General features: G+C 36.3%; 1 protein-coding gene across 7 annotated transcripts in view; it reads right to left on the bottom strand.

The window, feature by feature from the left end:
* SPATA6 (spermatogenesis associated 6) overlaps nucleotides 1–20,379 on the bottom strand; it is a 68,999-nt gene that overhangs the window by 22,454 nt on the left and 26,166 nt on the right. For 6 of the 7 annotated variants that reach the window (XM_014544816.1, XM_014544815.1, XM_005872515.2 and 3 more), the window contains exons 3-7: nucleotides 19,254–19,302; nucleotides 12,555–12,596; nucleotides 11,396–11,520; nucleotides 6,178–6,258; nucleotides 891–1,184 (exon numbers count right to left, since the gene is read on the bottom strand). In XM_014544816.1, coding sequence (XP_014400302.1) covers nucleotides 891–1,184; nucleotides 6,178–6,258; nucleotides 11,396–11,520; nucleotides 12,555–12,596; nucleotides 19,254–19,302 — 591 coding nt within the window. Of the gene's footprint in view, nucleotides 1–890; nucleotides 1,185–6,177; nucleotides 6,259–11,395; nucleotides 11,537–12,554; nucleotides 12,597–19,253; nucleotides 19,303–20,379 lie in introns of those variants that run through there. The other variant, XM_014544818.1, reaches the window with a different exon arrangement.

Genomic DNA, 20,379 nt, shown 5'->3' with positions numbered 1-20,379 from the left:
TTTGAACACTGATGTGAAAAGCAAGAATAGAATAAACATTTTAAGAACAGTTATTTCCCTAATATTTATGTGGCTAACCCCCGAAATATTCCCGGTTTTCTTTGTGCACAGCCACCTAGGATGTCCTTTTCAATTTAATTTACAATTGAGAGCAGATATAAAATTAAAAGCATGCTGAAACTGCCATCAAACAAGCAAGTAAACATTATCTGGATATTGATGATACACAACAACACAAAAAAATCTTATCAGAACTTATAAATTCTAAAGAAATAAGACTAATGTAATAGTAATAGTTTAAACTTAAACCATATGAAAAGCAGGTTTCTGTATAGAAAGATTAGAACTATGCTACCCTTAAGTTAATGCTCTTCACTTTCCAAGGTCTTTCCATCGCCGTCAAATAACGATTTGCTTCAAAGATCCATTCATTATATAAGGTTTACCCAGGAGACAGGATTTTAAAGAAAACTTACTTTCCATTATAATTTTTAAAAAGGTTGGGGGGAAATGGGGGGGTCTTCCTTTTCATAAAGACAACTAAGTCCTCTTTTAAAATTCTACTCTGCCATTTTAGTACTAACATCAATTACATCTAAGTTCAATCAGTACAGTTATTATGCTGTACACAGTATAAGAAGAAAGGAAATGGGTACTTAGAGGATTTAATATGGCATTCATAGTGGAGCTTGATCTTTGTCAGGTTTAAAAACTGACAAAAGAATGTTCTTTTATTCCCAGTTAATGTTCCATTTTAGATTGCTAGGCTAACAGTTCAGGAAAGAAAATTATTAACATAGGCTAGAAGTTGAAAGAAGTTTTAAAATAATATTTTTCTGAAAGGACAGATTAGTTCAGTTTCAAATGGAAATGTTTAAGAGAACACATACATGTCTAATCACAAATGGAGGCTTATCTGTTTCTTTTTTGAACTCATAGGGTCCCAGATTTAAATGGGCCAGCCGCCGCCTGGTGTCTTCAGATAGCTCACACATGCGTCTTTTTGTGTAGGGAGATGGAGAGTGTGATTTTGAAGAAATCGTAGGCTGTTCGTAGTTTTTTGCATTTACACAATATTTACTTCTCTCAGGTGACTTGGATTTTTTCTTTTGAGATCTTAATGTTCTGGTTTGCAGTCTGCCGTGTGATTTTTCAACTGGAGCCGTATGGTAAATATATTTATCCTAAACATAAAAAATAAAAATGAACTTGGGTAGAAGATAGATAAATGTAAATAGATATATATTTTAAAAATAAGTTTATAGCAGTATACTCTATCAAAGCCAATTAGATCAGTCTTTCCTATTTTTGCATATCCTGAGGGAAGTCAAACCCAAATTCTCCTAGAAAACTCTTTGTCGAGAAGTCAATAAAGTTTACTATATGAAACTTCCTTCTAAGTTTAACAAGTACTTTATGAAAATGAAAACCCAATATTTAATCATTTGAAAAATCTAGGAAACAAAGTCAGAAAAATTATTTTTCAGTACACTAAAAAAAAATTAATGCTAACATTGATTTATTGTTTATAATTAAGTATTTAAGTAACTAGATATATAATTTAAGAGGGTTTACAGTAATGTTAAAAATACACATGTCTAATTGATTATGAGATCTTTATTGAGAAAACTATTAAAATAAGTTTCATTCAGAGTGCTATGATTATAAATATATAGAAGTATACAATGTAAAAATCTGAAGAACAGGTTTTCATGAAATGTATTACTTAAATTATACAAGGTGATTAGGATTTTAAGATCTCCACCAAACTATCCTATATAATAAAGAGGTAATGTGCAAATTGACCCTCACTCTGTCAAGCTGTCAAAAGATGGCTGTGCCCACAGCGGAGGCAGGGTTCCCGTAACACAAGATGGCCGTGCCCAGTGGAGGCAGGGTTCCCGTAACGAGCCATAACAAGTGATCAGCAGGGACCTGAGGCTGCGCCCCCACCCCCTTTATAGAGAAAGGGGAAATAGCAATATTAAAATATTTCCTCTAATTAATTCCCTTTTAATGTGCACAAATTTCATGCACTGGGCCACTAGTAAATTTATAATTCAACTAGAGGCCCGGTGCACAACATTCATGCACTTGGGGGGTGGAGGGGTATCCCTCAGCCTGGCCTGTGCCCTTTAGCAGTTGGACATCCTTAGCGCTACTACAGAGGCAGGAGAGGCTCCCGCCACCACCGCTGCACTCGCCAGCTGTCAGCCTGACTTCTGGCTGAGCAGTGCTCCCACTGTGGGAGCACACTGACCACCAGGGGACAGCTCCTGCGTTAAGCGTCTGCTCCCTGGTTGTCAGTGTGCATCATAGCGACAGGTCATTCCGCCGCTCGATCAATTTGCATATTACCCCTTTATTATATAGGAGGATGACAGATAACCATACCAACTTAATTCTGGTTCCACATTTGTTATAAAAGTAAAAATGTATAAAAGGCATATAAGAAACTTTAATGATTAGCATTCTATCTTTTAAAAAATTAGTTATCAGTCTAAATTTTTTTAATGTGACTAAATTTTTTGCATTATTAAGATAACATTTTATTTAGTCTCTGCCTTATAAATGCATTAAAAATTGGGTTACAAGTAAATAAGACCTCTTCACTCATTTTCTAGAATTATGAGCTTTCCAATATTAGAAAAAATGGGCAGTTGAGAATCTTTAATGTCTTCCTAACTTTAATCACTTTAGAAAACCATCAATCCTGCCCCACTTTCTACTTTCTTAATCCCCTTCCCTATTTGCTAAAGGTATCTATTCTAAGAAAATAAAATAAAAATGAAAATAAAAGGGAGAAAAATAAAATATTTTTAAAAAGTAGATAAACAGGAAAAAAATATATTTTCCTAATTGAAAAAATAAGTCCATGAGTTTCATACAAACCAACAGCAACAGATTATTTCTTCATCATCATTGGCTCTTGGCCCTTCCCCCACCCTGTTCAGTGACTTCGACAAGTAATTCAGAATTTTTCTACCTTATCCCAGTTCATCTACCTCTATGACATCACACTGACTCACAAAGGCAGGAATGGCAGCACATGAAAGGACCTTCAAGGTTTAATAAAATGTTCAAGCAATGAACTTTTCTAAGACCTTGGACTGAGACTTTCTATTTCTCAGCTTTAATTATCTTCTAGTTCTTTGATTTAGATTTCATCATTATGCAGATCCATTGCGTCCCAAACTCTGAAATTCCTTGCTCACCAAAACTTTTTCCTCAACCTACTTCTTTTATTCTCCCTGAATCTGTTACTTGCTCTTTCAACCCTTCAGTCCCTAGACCTCTTTCCCCCAGACCTTCCTACATTTTTAGTATCTCTTACCTTCAGACCCAGATGAGCCCATGATCATCCACTTTAGCAAAGCTGTGAAGTTCCTACTTACCCACTTCTTATTATACCAAAGCTAAAGTAATTAACCCCACCTTCTTTTTTCATTTTTTTGAATGTTAAGTACTACTAGAGGAAGTTGTAAATAGTGGTATATCTACTATAGATACCTGCTGTCTAACTCTCCTCACTCCTTAATGCATCCTATTAATGCCAATAAAACTCAACGCAAGTGCTGTTTATACTGCTGACATAATGGCTTGCTCCTTTGGCCAACAGCATAATAGCACATAAGACACAGAGACCTGAAAAATGCTTGCTGTCTTTTACTCCTAAGTACCTTCCTGCCACTATGTGGTAGAGCCAAACTGAGCTGAGTTAGTCTACAAGATGATGAGAGTCTGTGGCCATTGCCCCAGCTGAAATAAAGCCAATTGCCAGAAATGTAAAGTCCCTTCCTGGACCAAAAAGGCAGCCAACTGAGAAAGATGTGAATGAAGCCATTCCAGATCATTCAGCCCTAGCCTAGGCAGTCCTGACCAAAAGAATCACCAGCCAATCCACAGAACTGTGAGAAACATTGTTTTAAGCCACTAAGTCAGTGTAGCTTTTTACACAACAAAAGCCAGCTGACATAGCAGATTAACAAACATATTAATAAAGCTTCTACTGATATTCAACTAATAATAAATTCTACTTTGCAGTAGGTAAAAAGAATAAGTAGAAAACTAGTTTTATTCCAGAAAATCACAATAATATGCTCTTTTTTTCCAGTAAATCTAATTGGTGACAAAACATCCAATTTGAAAATGTGCCAAAAGAAATAAAGATCCTTATAAGCATTGTAAACCTCAATAATCTCAATAATTTTTTATGATTTTATGGATTCCTCCCTTAACAATAAAAGTGGTTTGTCTTATTCATTTGAATCCGAAAATGATGCTTTAAAGCTGTTAAAATTTTAATTGTTACTAATATTCACTTTTTTTAAAAAGTAGATTTATTACATTTTAAAATAAGTTCAAATAAGATTACAATTCTGGCTGTTAACATTCATAATTTTAATGTAAATGTATATACTCTTTGGGCCTACCACACAATGTTTTCTATTTTATATTTCAACTATTATCTTCTCATCTCTCCCAATTATCTTAATTAAAATAACCTAGTAACTGCCACAAAATTCATTAATTAAATATTATGTGCCAGGCAAATGCTCTAATCCTCTAATTTAATCTTTAAAATAGCCTTATGAAAAACCTGAACCCAGATCTGTCTGACACCAAAGCCTATTCTCTTCCATCTCTGTTTGAAGAACAAATGACAAATATTGAAATAGCATGTTAAGACAAGTCTTCCCAAATATTTACGAGGAAAATGTTAGTTCAGAAGTCCAATGAAGTACTAATGGGGAGACTCTGGGGACAGTTTTACATTTCGAAAGGTCTCTTCCACCAAGCTGTACACTTAGAACATATGTACTTTTCTGTGTATATGCTATACTCCAGACAGAAAAAGACTTCTTTAACCACCCTCTAAAATGGCATATCATCTTAATGTGGAGAGAAAGATGTTGTCTGAGTCCATGTAAGACATTTCTAACAATTTACAACTTCTAACAAGTCAAAAGCATATCTCTAGATTCAGTAAGTATAAATTGTTAGAACTCTAACAACTGTGTTTCAGCTTGCATTTAAAAAAGACAAATAACTATAGCCAAACTCTGATGTATTAAATATCTTGCTAAATAAAATATGATCCCTTTGATAATTTTATAACTATAGTTTACCTTTCTTAGCTTAAGTCAGAGTTATCATCTTCAGCAAATCTCTAAAACTGATAATTCAGTAAATTAAGACTCCACTCTTTCCATCGTAGGCCCCGTCCTGCCCTGCTTGAGCCCTCAGGCCTTTATATATCACTGGCTCTTCATCACAGGCTGGTCATTGTTACCTGGTCATAATGCAACCACATATGAGTGATGCCTAGGCAGTAAGAGATAAGCACTGGACAAGGTAGCAAGATGACCCTGGTGATTCAAGAAGTTAGACCAGAATGGAATATTAGAGCCAGATATCTCAGTTTACTAAAGGCAGTTTTCAAAACTATAGAAGATACTTAGGCAGGAGTGTCCAAGGTTCACTTGATCTGATAGTAACAGTAACCTCGCCAAACTGAGCAATAGTCCCTTAAGGAATTAAAGACACTCAAGAAAACATAACTCACTAAACACCAATACCCCAGCCTGAGACCTCAGTCATATTTGCTAAAAAGGTATCCTTGGAACGTTCTGCAGTAACCTGTATCCTCTGTAAGATTTATAGAAGCCTCCAATCTAGTTCTCGGAGGATGTCTTGATCTCAACATCTTTCTGACAGCCTCATTTCTTGGCATTAAAGAAAGGCCCATAAAGGTTTGTGTTGTTTTTTTTTTAAATAACATACTGACACCATCTATCATGTGTAGCAGACCTTTCACTCTCACATTTATTAAGATGTAGCCAAAGAACATATGTAACATATATGCATAACTCATGGACACAGACAACAATGTGGTGATGGCAAGAGGGAAGGGGTGGCAGGGGGTTGGTGGAGTTGGGCAAAGTTGGGGAGGAGAAATGGGGACATCCATAATAATGTCAAAAATAAAAATAAAGTTAAAAAATGTTTAAAAAAATGTAACCAAACTGCTAAAACCTATGATAATTGCTTTACCTAAACTAAAGATTGACCCAAAAAAGTGAAAACAGCTGCAGTAAAATAATAATAATACTGTTTGCCAAATGCCCATAAATATGAACAAGTAAATTAAACCATTAAATACCTTAAGTGACTAACCTGAGTGCGGCACTTCCTTGAACTTATCAGACATTCAGTAATCACTGAGGTTGTAGAAAATTCCAGCTTTGGAGCAATTCCCTGAGGGGGGAAAGAAGTATTTTTAGACATTTCAATGTTTTGTTGTTGCTGTTAATCCTGACCTGAGGATATTTTTCCATTGATTTTTAGAGAGAGTGGGAGGGAGGGAGAAAGAGAGAAAGAAACATCAATGTCAGAGAGACACATCGATTGGTTGCCTCCTGTACATCCCCTGACCAGGGGCCAGGGATCGAGCCTGCAACCTAGGTAAGTGCCCTTGACTGGAATTGACCCTGAGACCCTTCAGTCTCTAGACTGACACTCTATCCACAGCCAAACCTGCTAGGGGCTAGACATTTCAATTTTTTATAAAAAGATATTAGTGATGAAAATATGACTTAAAGTAACAGACACTTGTCAAGTTTCAGAGGATTCATTAGCACTTCCTAATGAAGATAAAGACAACATAGTGATGCTAAATGTTAGCTGGAAACAGTTTCACTGTCTGTGATTCGCTTATAAGTTGATTATATTACTTTTATGAAATAAATGATACACCTTTTTATTTTTAAGTATTTCCCTGTCAAATTTCTTTAAAGATTTTTAAACTATGATGCAATATTAAAGTCATAGATACATAAAAATACTTAATGGATTTTAGCTGTTTTTATTTTTACAACTAAAATCATATCTAACTACATAATCAAGAAATAGTTTGGATAGTCTCTTCATGTTAAAAAAAAAAATCATAGCTCCTGGATATGCAGTTGTCGAAAATAAGAAGAGGAAGCTGTACCGATTCCTCCATTTTTTCCCATAATGTATCTTACATTCAGATCTATTCACTTTTTTGAGATAAGACAAATGGTGAAATTCAAAGGAACAGTCACAAAGCACCTGAGAAAATATTTGGAAGCACGCAAGTTATGCCTTCACCAAAACATTCAAAGATATTTTCTGTTCTCAGTGCAGCTTCTCTCTAATATAGATAGAAGTCAGAAATTGACCAAAGGTGCCTACATTTGTCCTCTACAAACCCAGCCATGGACCTACTAAGTTTGAAGTTTCAAACATCACACACGCTACAGAAAAAACAATTCTGACTTGCCTAAAAATTAAGTGAACGATTGTTTTTCTGCAAACATATCTATTATTAATAATAACCATTATGTTTCTTTGTTATCTATTACTGATAACATATTGCTTAGCACTTTAAAACATCAGTAAGCACTTATCACCTCACATAGTTTCTATGGGGCAGGATTGTGTAAGATGCTGAACTGAGTGGTTCTGGCTCAAAATCTCTCATGAGATTGCCATCAAGATGTCACTTGGGCTGCAGTCACCTGAAGGCTTTACTGGGACTGGAGGGTTTGCATCTGGAGAAGCTCATTCACAGCTTTGGCTGAAGGCCTCGGTTCTTCTCTAACTTTTAGCAAGGACTCAGCTCCACATCAAATTAACCTCTCCATAGGGCTGCTTGAGTGTCCTCCTGACATGGCAGCCAGTTCTCCCAAGACAGTGATCCAAGAGCAAAGCAAGGAGGAAGATACGATCCTTCTGCGATGTGGTCTCAGAAGTATAACACTCATGCTTCTGTCATATTCTACTTGTTAGATTCACTAAGTACAGCGCACAAATAAAGGAGCTAGGCTAACTTTTCAATAGAGGAGTACCAAAAATATGTGGACATGTTTTAAAACCACTATAGTCTACCCTCGTACCACAAAGTACTTGCATTCCTCTCATGTGTAAACTAAATCCAGAGGGAGGGAGGAAGGGAGGGAGGGAGAGAGAAACAAGTCCTAAATCCATAGGGCAGGCTGAAACTCAGGCTAAAGTTGATACCATAAGCCAACCAGCAGGCTGGGAACTCAGGCAGTGTTGCTATACTACTGTCTTGAGGCAGGACTCCATATTCTTCAGGAAACCTCAGTTTTTGCTCTTCAGGCATTCAGTTAATTGGATGAGGTTCACCTACTGGTACATTATCAAGAGCAATCTCCTATACTTAACACATTGCGGACCAGTAGTTTTATTGCTAGCTTTACCCAGTGGCCAGATAAGTTTCTATTGAACGAGTACAGAAAACGTTTTACATAAATGTTAAATGCATGCTTTAAAATTAAATACCCATTGCATTTTGAAGTTATGTTCTTACAAGCGAATATCTTTTTTTACATATGATACTTTGTAAAACACTGTGTAATATGAAGTGGAACTAAACAAAGCTGGCAAATTCTCGTGATCCGTCCACCCACAATGTTTTAAAATAAACTGGAAATATTAATAACATCTACAAATATCTTCACAGTAATACCTAGACTACTGTTTGGCCAACAACAGGGTGCCATAACCTAACCAAGTTGATATATAAAATTATCACGCCATCTCAAATGTCACTCTATGAAGTCTAAATAAGATGCGATTCATTCATTCAATTCAATCAAGAGGCATTTAAGTACCTACTCCAGGCAAAGTATTGTGCTAGGAGTGCTCACAGAACTCAGAGTAACAGTTTGCTGTTACCATATAAAGGATATAGATGAACACCTGGATGGAAGATATTTGTAGGGCAAAGTATGTGGGATACATATCTCCCATGCCATCTTTGGGCACATCACTCTTCCTGCTCCTCTCTCCACATGTTCACCAACCTGGAAGATCTCTGAACCCAGTCCTTTTAGGTTTTTATGGAGCCTCATTACATAAACATGATTGACTAAATCATTGGCCATTGGTAACTGAACTCAATCTCTAGCCCCTCTAACCGCCCTAGAAGTCTAGGGTGGGGCTGAAAGTTCCAACCCTCTTCCTTAGGTTACCTAGGGGCTTTCTAGAAATCATCTAAGCCTAGCCTGTGTGGCTCAGTGGTTGAGTGTTGACCAATGAAGCAGAAGGACACGGGTTCAATTCCCTATTGGGGCATGTGCTCAGGGTTGCAGGCTCGATCCCCAGTAGGGGGTGTGCACGCGACAGCAGATCAATGATTCTCTCATCATCATTGATGTTTCTATCTCTATCCCTCTCCCTTCCTCTCTCTGAAACCAATAAAAATAAATCACCTAGCCCTGACCAGTTTGGCTCAGTGGATAGAGCATCGGCCTGTGGACTCAAGGGTCCCGGGTTCGATTCCAGTCAAGGGCATGTACCTTGGTTGCGGGCACATCCCCAGTGGGGGGTATGCAGGAGGCAGCTGATCAATGTTTCTAACTCTCTATCCCTCTCCCTTCCTCTCTATACAAAAATCAATAAAATATATTTTAAATAAATCAATCAATCACCTAATTAACAATGATCTAATGACTTAGAAATTCTAAGGGTTTTGGGAGCTCTGTACCAGAAAGGGGATGAAGACTAAATATTTGTTTATTATAAATCACAATATCACAGTCTCACCGCCCCAAATTAATTCTGACCCCTGCAGTAAAAAAGCTGATTTTCCTGCCCAGCCCCAGGTTTGGTAAAGCCACACTTCTCACTGGCCACATAGGGTGTGGGAGCAGTCCCAGGCAAGAAGGCCACATACTCCTGCCATTTTTACCCAAAGCTTTAGCAGTTGTTCAAGCATAAACACTCTTATTTTAATTTATTTCTTCCATCATCCTTTATCCCCTTCTATGCCCTCTTCTCTCTCTGCACGCCCCCACCTTCCGCCACCATCATCATCACACCAAGCTTAAACATTCTTGATCTGTTTTGTCTTAATTGCCGTGCCAGTCAGCTTCCAGTGTCCTTAAACTGCTGTTTGTGACAATTTTGTCCAGTTTTATATTTATTTTGTGTGGAGAGAGAAATTGGCCAACCTCTCTCTTCATACCACCATTAACCAGAAGGCCCACGTTATATATTGCCTTAACAATGCAATATCTTCTGAATATATAAAAAAATAACTCAAATTAAATTAAGAAAGATAACTGTTAATGGTCCACGCTCTTATGTCTATATTGCCAGTTTGGTATAATACAGCACTTTAAATTATTTTTAAAAGATCATAATTTAAAATCAGGTACTTTTTTCATTGCAAGTTTCTTGACAGTTGCTGAAACATCTTTGAAGACTTTCCCAGTACAGAAGGTCTAATGGGCACTGACAATATCCCAAAGGAGGTATATGTCCACAGATTTGCTAATTAGTCAACTTCTATACTTTCAGCAAGCTGAAGTTGCTATTTCCTAGGATGGAGCATATCATAAACTCACCCCATAGGAGAAATTACTTAATTCACCATATTGGCTCATATATTACCCCACTCCCCTTACTCAGATTACTCTAGTATATTATAAAGTTAGTAAAAAATGTCCAAATTATTTCAAGCTAGATAACTTTTGCTTTTTTCTTCTATGAAACAGCAGAGGCTCTTCTCAGCTTCTCTAAAAGAAGAACATTTTCAGGGATGAAAATATTTTGAAATCATCCAATGAAAGCTGAAGGAAGTTGGAAGAAGGATGGGGAGTCTGTTGTCATAATGCAGCTTACAAATATATATTTCCATTACATGAACATATAATAATAATCTATCTAAATTCCTTCTAAAGAGCATTTCAATGTTTCACTATTATAAACAGTGCAATAAATGAACATTCCTAAGAAGACTCTCAGTATACCAGTGAAAATATATCTCTAAAATATATATTTAGAACATCATAGGCTATGAGAATCCTTGCCTTTACTAAATAATTCTGAATTGTGATTGTTCCCATTTACGTGGCATACCAGCATTACAGTTTTCTTTTTTCACCCTTTTGATATTGTGAGATTTATTAAATTTTACCATTTTATGGCTATACAAGTGAAGTCACATGGTTGTTTTAATTAGGATTTCCTTAAATGTCCATGAGATTGAGCATCTTTCCAAATGTTTATTGGTCATTCTTTTGAGGGGACAAAAGAGAGAAGAGAGACAGACAGGAATGGTTAAATGGTGGGAGGAGGGGTAAAGAAAGAAGAGAAATGTGAAGAATATAAGGCAAAATAGCACTTGTTAATTTTGGATGGTAGATGTATGGGTTTTGTTGACTTATTTTCATTTAATTTCAGTATGTTTAAAATAACACCAAAATTTCAGAAAACCATTATGTTTAAACCAAATTAAACTTTGAATTAGTTCCTCACATTTCAGGTATTGAGGGCTCTGTGGTGGTTTTTAACAATGATCCTGCATCACAAACTAACTCAGAAAATAGTAAGCACTTACTCGAAGGCCAGAAATCCTCCTCATGGTAACTTGGCGGTTTGAATCATGGTGTCCAGAAAGTTGGTTTGGACCCGGGAACATGAAATCTCGTGTATTTTCATCATATGTAGACAGTGTTTCACCCACTACAAGAAAGATATCCTGTGATTCAAATTATAACAAAATATTCTATTTAGAAAACAAATTATCAGGTACAATATATAAATGCCTGATGCCTTACTGAAATACCTGCTTCAGGGTCATAGTTTTTTTCTTTGAAAAGAAAATTAAAGTTATGTTCAATAGATTAACACATTTCCTTATTCAGACATGTAGCACATATTACTAATTATCCCTATCCCCTTTTGTAGAAGGGAGAATATTCATCTAAATTTAATGAGTACCTGTGGGTTCCTTAGAAAAAGAAGCTTTGTAAATGTATCAAGTTGCTATGACATTCACAGATCTGAAATTTAATTACAATCTCTACAATTTTTTTCTATCTTCCATTCTTTTCCACCTGCCACTGTAAGTTATTAGATTACATATTGAAAAAAATATATAGACATTTTCTAGAATTTGTGATTATCTGAATTAGGTATATATTTAATATTCAAATTTTTTCAAGTAACTAGTTTTCAATAAAATATAGTTTTCTATTTTTCACATAAATAAGTACTTGATTAAGACATATTTATTCTATAATCATAGGTATCAATAATAGAAATAAAACTATCCTCCATATTGTAACTCTACCTATTCTAGGGATTTGTAATGTTTGCTAAATAGGTAAGGTTTTATTTCCCTCAATTCCCAATAGCAGTCAATAAATAAAAACAGATAACTGACTATCAAAAAAGCATATAGTTTTAGAAAAATCATAAAAAACTAACAATTTTTATGAAAGTCACAAAATATACTAGAATAATATCAGGATTTTTTTTTTTGCTTTCAATTATTACTACTTATTCAATTTTAGAACAGTGTGTTCAAATGCCACTTATGTCAATCTTTCTATATATATTATTTTGGTCTATTGACATTTTACACATAGTGGACCAATACTAGAAACTCAACATTGTTCTTAATTTGGGAAGAAGGGAAAAATATGAGATATTTAAAAAGCATTTCATTAAAATGGGTTCACATGTCGATTACCTTATCAAATATAATACAGTACCTGGTGGAACTAGTTGAATCAACTCAAACAATGCTGTATCATCTGAAAGTTTAACAAATGAATAACAAACAAACGTTAGTTACTTTACTTTAGAAGTATCTAAAAGTCAAAGTAATTATTGGGTGGACTACGTGTGTGTGTGTGTGTGTGTGTGTGTGTGTACACATATATATATTGTTGATATGTTTCTTGTGGCTTTGCTAATCTATAGTAGAGATTAACCCTCCACCCTCTGTGGGGTTTTCTTTCTGATTTTTTTAAGACTTTATTATTTTTTTTTTAGTGTAGTCTTACTTTTACAACACAATTGACAGGGAGGTACAGAGATTTCCCGTATATTCCCAGCCCCCACACATGCATAGCCTCCCCCATTATCAACATCACTCACAGGAATAGTACGTTTTGTTTTTTACCAAGGATGACCCTACATTGCCATATCATAATCACCCAAAGTCCACAGTTTGCCATATTGTTTACTCCTTATGGCATATATTCTGTGGGTTTGGACAAATGTATAATGGCATATTTCCATCATTATAAATAATATAATTCATAGTATTTTCATCACCTTGAAAAATCCTCTGTTCTCTCATAGCTTTTAATAATCTCATGAAGTAGAGGAACACAAATTGGAGTACCAAGGCCTTGGGAAGAGAGAGGAGAGACAATGGCCTGATTAACTAGCTAGACTATAGAACTGGATCTTGAAAAGATAAACCACAAGAGTAAAGAGTAAACTAAAAATAGTTATGTACTGAATGTTTGTAGCCCCTAAAATTCATATGCTGAAATCCTAACCCCCAATGTAATATTTGGAGTTCAGACCGTTGGGAGGTAATTAGGGCATAAATGGAATTAGTGCCCTTATAACAGAGACCCTAAAGAGCTTTCCTGATCCTTCCACCATGTGAGAACACAGAGAGAAGATGGCCATCAATGAAGAGAAAATGGACCCTCACCAGACATGGAAACTACTGATGCCTTGATCTGGGACTTTGCAAACTGCAGAACTGAAAGAAATACATTTCTACTGTTTAATAAGCCTCCCAGTCTATATTTGTTGTAGCAGGCCAAACATACTAAGACAGCCAACTAGTAACTGAAGCATAAATCTGAATCATACAAAATTCTATCTGAATTAAGGTAATCCAGAAATGCCCGTGTTCCCTAGCAATCGGCTAAAACAATCATAATTTTGGTCGGAAGGAAAATATCCTCATCTAAGGTTTCAAATTATTTCTATAATTTTTACATTCAAAGTCTGACATTCAATGAAAACTGACCAAGTCAGTAGAAAAAAAATGAGCATTTGAATCAAAAACTAAGAGATCACAGAAAATAAAAGCATATAAATAGGAGATTCAGAAAAAGTTTATCAGACTGAGACTTAAAATATGCTTAATATGCTCAATAAAATAAAATAAAAGATTGAGAATGTTTAACGGCAAACTGGAGACCATTATAAACAACCAAATGGAAAATTTTTAACATAGAAATAAAATAACCTAAAATTAAACACCATGGATGGGTTTTATCAACAAATTACAAATGACCCACAAGAAAGCCAAAAGTTAGAGAACAGAGAAAGGAGAAAAAAGAGACAGAATGTCTAACACTGTAATTGGGTTTGCAAAGGAGAGCAGAGAAAGGGGCAAGGGAATATTTAAAAAGTTAATGTCTAAAAATGTATCTGAAGAAAGGTATCAAGATACAAACATCAAGCAGAATATATTTTAAAATGCACACACACACACACACAGTTGGGCACATCAAAATAAAACTACAGGAAAACAAAGACATGAAATATTAAAAGGAACCAGTGGAAAATGACAGAATACCTCTGAGGAAGTAATAATAAAATTGACAGATGATTTCACAATAGAAACTAAGGAAATAAAAAGACAATGGAATAGTATTTTCTAAAGTCTGGAAGACAATAATCCCAATATTTAGCAAAAATATCCTTTTTTAGGAGATGAAATAAATACACTGTTAAGATAAATAAAAATCAAGATGATCTACCACCAAAAGACAAATTAGAGAGTAATTATAAAAGTATTCTTCAGCCCTAGCTGGGTAGTCTACTAGTTAGAGCATCGTCCTGGGATGCCAAGGATGCAGGTTTGATCCCCAGGCACATACAAGAACCAACCAATGAATGCATAAATAAGTGGAACAACAAATCAGTATCTATCTATCTATCTATCTATCTACCTACTATCTACCTATCTACCTATTTATCTCTGTTTGCACATTCTCTCTCCCCTCTCTATGTAGCAGCCATGAGGGCCTCAGCCGTGTGGACTACAACCAGGCTCCAAGTGCAAGCCGGAGTACTGGATATGGGAACACAGCACTGTGGGAGAGCAGCCAGGAGCAGAGGCTAAGCTAGCTGGGTAAGGGCAGAGCCTGAACTGAACTGAACCAATGGCACAGAATTTCTGGACCCCGACCTTTCCTCTGGGCTCAATGAAGACAGGGCTAGACTTCGTCCACAGCAGGACGGAGCTGAACCTGGGGCAGTCCTTTGTGTTTGCTCCAACTTTAATAAACCTTACCAGTACCGCACATCCTCCCATGCATGGTCCCCGAAATGCTTTTCTCCCAACATCACAAGGACCCCATTTCCACTAGCAACAAAAATACTCTATACCTTCTGAATCTACCAGCGACACAATGATTAACTGCCAAACAAAGTGAAGTAATGAAATAAATAGTGTAGGTTATATTGTTACTGAAATGCCTCAGCTGTAAAGAAAAGACCTGAAAAGTAATTGTTTGAGTTTGTTTAGTTTACATTTTATCATAAGAACACAGATTAACTTCTGAGAAAAACTATTTTCTAGTTTCTATAAAAAAATTCTATTCCTTTGATTTAAAAACTACATTTTGGCAAAAATACTTCAGGAAGAAAGACCTTAAATTATTGAAGGAAACGCTTTATAGAAAAAATAATGCTGCTGGAAACCAACCCTGTTAATGTAAATTACATCTACTGGAACATGTAATTAACCTCATCTTATAGTTGCCCTTCATCTTATAACTAAGTAATGACCATTTTTCTCCTTCCTCTGTAGAACTTTCATTTTCATGTACTTTCAGTGTGAGTTAAAAGTAAATGCACTGCAATAATACAGAAATCCTAGTCACACGGAGCAAACCAAAAGCTACAGGAAATACCTTGAGAGAATGCCAGAAGGCTGTTAACCCTTGGTGTCAGCAAGAACGATAATAATTTTTTCTAAACACCAATTTACCTGCCCTAACTACAAAGGTGAAGATGAATTAGTTGGCATGCACTTGCCATTGTGAATTTAAAACATGCATCCTGAGTCCTACAAGTTCTCCTAAGGATCCAGGCAAGCATTTGTTCTCAGCCTTCAAATCTCCACTTGAGAGCATTTTAAATACCCCAAACACAAGGTAAGTACCCATTCCCAGAAGCTGAAAAGCAGGGGCTCTAAGGAAACTGCCATTTTTCCCTACAGGCAAGAAAAAGCCCCAGGGACACCTAGTAATCTACTGCAGTATAAATAAAGATCATATCTCCTCTTTATCCAAATGTTGAAGGGAATGAAGCCAGAGCAGCTATTATATTATAAATGTTCAAATACAAAATATATTTCCTAACCAAAGAATTATGACACTACAAATAGGTATCTCTCAATAGGATAGTTCCAACACTCATAAAAATAATAGTGAGAGGCAGTTAATTATGATATTTTATTTAACTCTCTGGATATCAAATATTTAGCATGTACCATGCACTGCTATATGCACTAGAGATATAGCAAACAAAACAGGAAAAGTTTCTGGTCTTATAAAATTGCCAATTCTAAAGAAAGAAAAAATAAAAAATAAATAACATAGCAGTAGGAAGAAACATAGGAAGACCACTCATCACTATTTGCCCTGAGCAGTACCCTTTTACACCTATGGTTTTGGTGGAAATATTAAAAGCATGCTATTTTACTCTCAAATATTCTGGTGTAGAAAATATGAACACCCTAAAGATAATGAATGAGATAGAGATTGAGATATTGACCAAAAGGTGATGCTATTTTAGCTACACTGGTGAGAAAAGGCTTCTTTTATGATGATAAATTTGAGCAGTGACTGGAAAGAAGTGAGGGAGCAAGCATTATGTTTGTCATATGAACAGCTTTTTAGGGAGTGTATTTGTAGAAGTATAGTGTGTGTGTGTGTGTGTGTGTGTGTGTGTGTAACAGAATGTAATCCTTCAGTGAGAAAGGATGAAAATCCAGTTTCAACAAAAAAGTAGAAAATTTTCATTCTCTTTCTTGCCTAAAAATGGTTCCCAGTGTATAGTTTTAGCTATAACTAATTTTATTCTGATAAATTCCAGTATTAAAACCATCTCCTTGCCCTAACCGGTTTGGCTCAGTGGATAGAGCATCGGCCTGTGGACTGAAGGGTCCCAGGTTCGATTCCAGTCAAGGGCATGTACCTTGGTTGCAGGCACATACCCAGTAGGGAGTGTGCAGGAGGCAGCTGATCGATGTTTCTCTCTCATCGATGTTTCTAACTCTCTATCCCTCTCCCTTCCTCTCTGTAAAAATCAATAAAATATATTTTTTAAAAATCTCCTTAAAGAGAATGCCTCTCTATGAATGTAAAATACCTCTATTATGTATTTAATATCATTGGCACTTAATATCATTTCCTATATCATAAACATATACTTCCCCAGCATTTTAGGTGATTCTGGGCCTCTGGAATTTCCTTATAGGTGTTAAATGGAACTGGTAAGTTCTCCAGTAATAACAATAATAATAACATACCTCCGATAATAAGGTACATTTTTAAGTGTTACTGTGTACCAAGAACTGTTGTTTACCAAACTGTCCAATTAAAAGGACACTAGAATCTCCTTGAGCATTTGGACCATGCTTAACTTGCTTTCAGATAACATATTCTTCATTAATGGATTTCGGATTTCAGACAAACAGACAAGCACACATTAGTTTTGTATGTTACATATAGGAAATGATATATGTGACTCACAATTCCTGTAGAGAATAAGTGGAAATTCTGTCTCTGTTTTGCTTGCTTGTTTTACTTTTTAGATTCAGTTATTGATAGATAAGTATTTTTATAACAGAAAAATTTCAGAATGACAAAATAATTATTTCTATACTTTCTAAGATACACAATTTCCAAGATACTGAGTAAAAATGTTCAGGATATATTAAAAGTCATATACCCACTGGCACCAAATTTCCACCTACCTAGTCTGCCACATTGAAAAACAAAATACCAAGTAATAGAACAGCTTTAAAAAAATAAGATCCAGGTTGTGAATTTTCTGGAGAAGAGTCACTAAACTACAAATTCCCTGAATGTAGGACAATGAGCCCGCCTGTCCCTCTGTATACGCCCAGATCCTAGCATGGTTCTAGGTTCCATGTTTCCACATTGCTAAGTCCCAGCGGGGTGTGAACGGGGGAAGGTGTGGAGGAGATGACTGACACTGATGATACCCACTATTTTTTACCTTTTTTCATCCACAGTTCCATATTAGACCACAATTACATGTTAGACCACAGTTACATATTAGACCACAGTTACATGTTAGACCACAGTTCCATATTAGACCACAGTTCCATATAAGACCCATCTGGTGATCCCTGATCCCTAACTACAGGGATAAACAACAATTCCATGTTTCCACATTGCTAAGTCCCAGCGGGGTGTGAACGGGGGAAGGTGTGGAGGAGATGACTGACACTGATGATACCCACTATTTTTGACCTTTTCATCCACAGTTCCATATTAGACCACAGTTACATGTTAGACCACAGTTACATGTTAGACCACATTCCATATTAGACCACAGTTCCATATTAGACCCATCTGCTAATCCCTGATCCCTAACTACAGGGATAAACAACAGAGCTTTTCATTTCATACCCAGAGCTCAAATAACTTATTCCCACGTGTATACCTTTGCATTGCTGCTCTCACAAATAGCTGTACCTTTTTACAGTTGACTCCTAGTACTTTGAAGAATTTACTGTTATCCACAACCTTGAAAATGTCTCTTTCAAATAATTTATTAACTTTAAATGTAATTCAAAATGCAAAACATATGTATTTTAAACTACCATTACAGAAATCTTCTATTATTTACTCTCTTAATTTGCAATACACTGAGAGTAAAGACATATTTTTGTCTGCAGGGCCAAGTTCTACCTAAAGTGAATCTCTGTTCTTACATTATAAACAATCTGCATTATCTTAATAAATAGTTCTCTGGAAGTATTTTTAAATCTTTATTGTTGAAAGTATTACATATTTCCCTTTTATTCCCCCACTGACCTCTTCTAGCCCGCCCCCACCACTCCACCAAGGCCTACACCACCCTTCTGTGTCCAAGGGTTATGTATACTAGTATATGCATACAAGTTCTTTGGTTGATCTCTTCCCACCCACTAAGTGTTTTTGTTTTCCACAGATCAACCACAGAAAAAGAAATAATTCCCAGCCTCTATGTAGCACATGTATTTTTTTATCATTATTTCCAGGTATATTCTAAAATTTTTAAAAAATGCTCAAGATTATAAAAATTCTTATTAAACCCAAGTCAGGATTAATGAGCTTTTTAACTTTTATTCAATTCAGGATTAAAGAGCACGATTCTAAAATGTCTTAGATCCATGATTTAAAAATTAAACTTACATTCAAGTTGTGCAACCACATCTCCAGGGTCTACTGCTTCAGGGAACACCTAGAATAGAGAATGGAGAGGGAACAGGATGGAGAACAGGACGTGAAAGGCACATATCTATAACTTATTCCCTCCTGTGCCAAACATATTCCTTTTCCAACCAAAAAACAACTTTTGACATTACAGAAAACTATCACTTCTTTTCTGCTTCCATGATCACTGTGGAAGATTTCGCAAGCATTACAGCTGCCTCTGCCTTCCTCTCATACTTCATCTGCTAGATTCTTCCCTTTCTTTTGTTACCATGATAAAATTGGCCTTCTTGGTGTTCCTCCAACTTATCAAGCTTATTTCCAACAGGAAGCCTTTATATTTGCTACTAGAGGCCCGGTACACGAAATTCGTGTACATTTAGGGTCCTTAGGCCTACCGGTAATCAGGACCAATCCGTGGGGCAATTGGCAGGGTGATCAGAGGACCCACAGGCACTCACCTTGGCTGGCCTGGTGCCGCCTGCTCACTGGCCCCGTCCCCTGCCACTGCCGCTGGTCGCCTCCCTCTGCCGGGCTACCAGCAGGGTGATCGGGGGCCCCGCTCGCACCCCCCTTGGCTGGCCTGGGGCCTATGGGCTGGGGGCAGCTCCTGCATTGAGCATCTGCCCCCTGGTGGTCAGTGTGCATCATAGCGCAGTCGTTCTACTGGTCATTCCACTATTTGGTCGATTTGCATATTAGGCTTTTATTATATAGGATTCCTCTGCCTAGAATGTTTTTCCTTGCCTAGACCTTCAAATAACTGATACTGTCCCATAATTGAGGCTCAGCTTAAATGTAATTGCCTTCTTTGACCACTGTTTAAAATAGATAATCCCCTTAATCCCTCAGCCCCACTCAGTTGCTTACCCTCCCTTTATTCTTTTCATGACACTTATCACTATCTAAAATTACATTATTCATATGTTTACTTAATTTTGTCTGTTCCTCCTATTAAACTGAAACTCCAAGAGGGGAAGATGTTTGTCTACCCAGCGCTTTAAAGTACATGCAATAGAGCAGGTACTGGGTAATTATTTGTGGAGAAAAGGAAGAAAGAAAGAAAGAAAGAAAGAAAGAAAGAAAGAAAGAAAGAAAGAAAGAA

Source organism: Myotis brandtii, unplaced genomic scaffold, assembly GCF_000412655.1.
Source record: "Myotis brandtii unplaced genomic scaffold, ASM41265v1 scaffold382, whole genome shotgun sequence".
NCBI classification, from domain to species: domain Eukaryota; kingdom Metazoa; phylum Chordata; class Mammalia; order Chiroptera; family Vespertilionidae; genus Myotis; species Myotis brandtii.
This window is presented reverse-complemented; position numbering and strand designations above follow the sequence as displayed.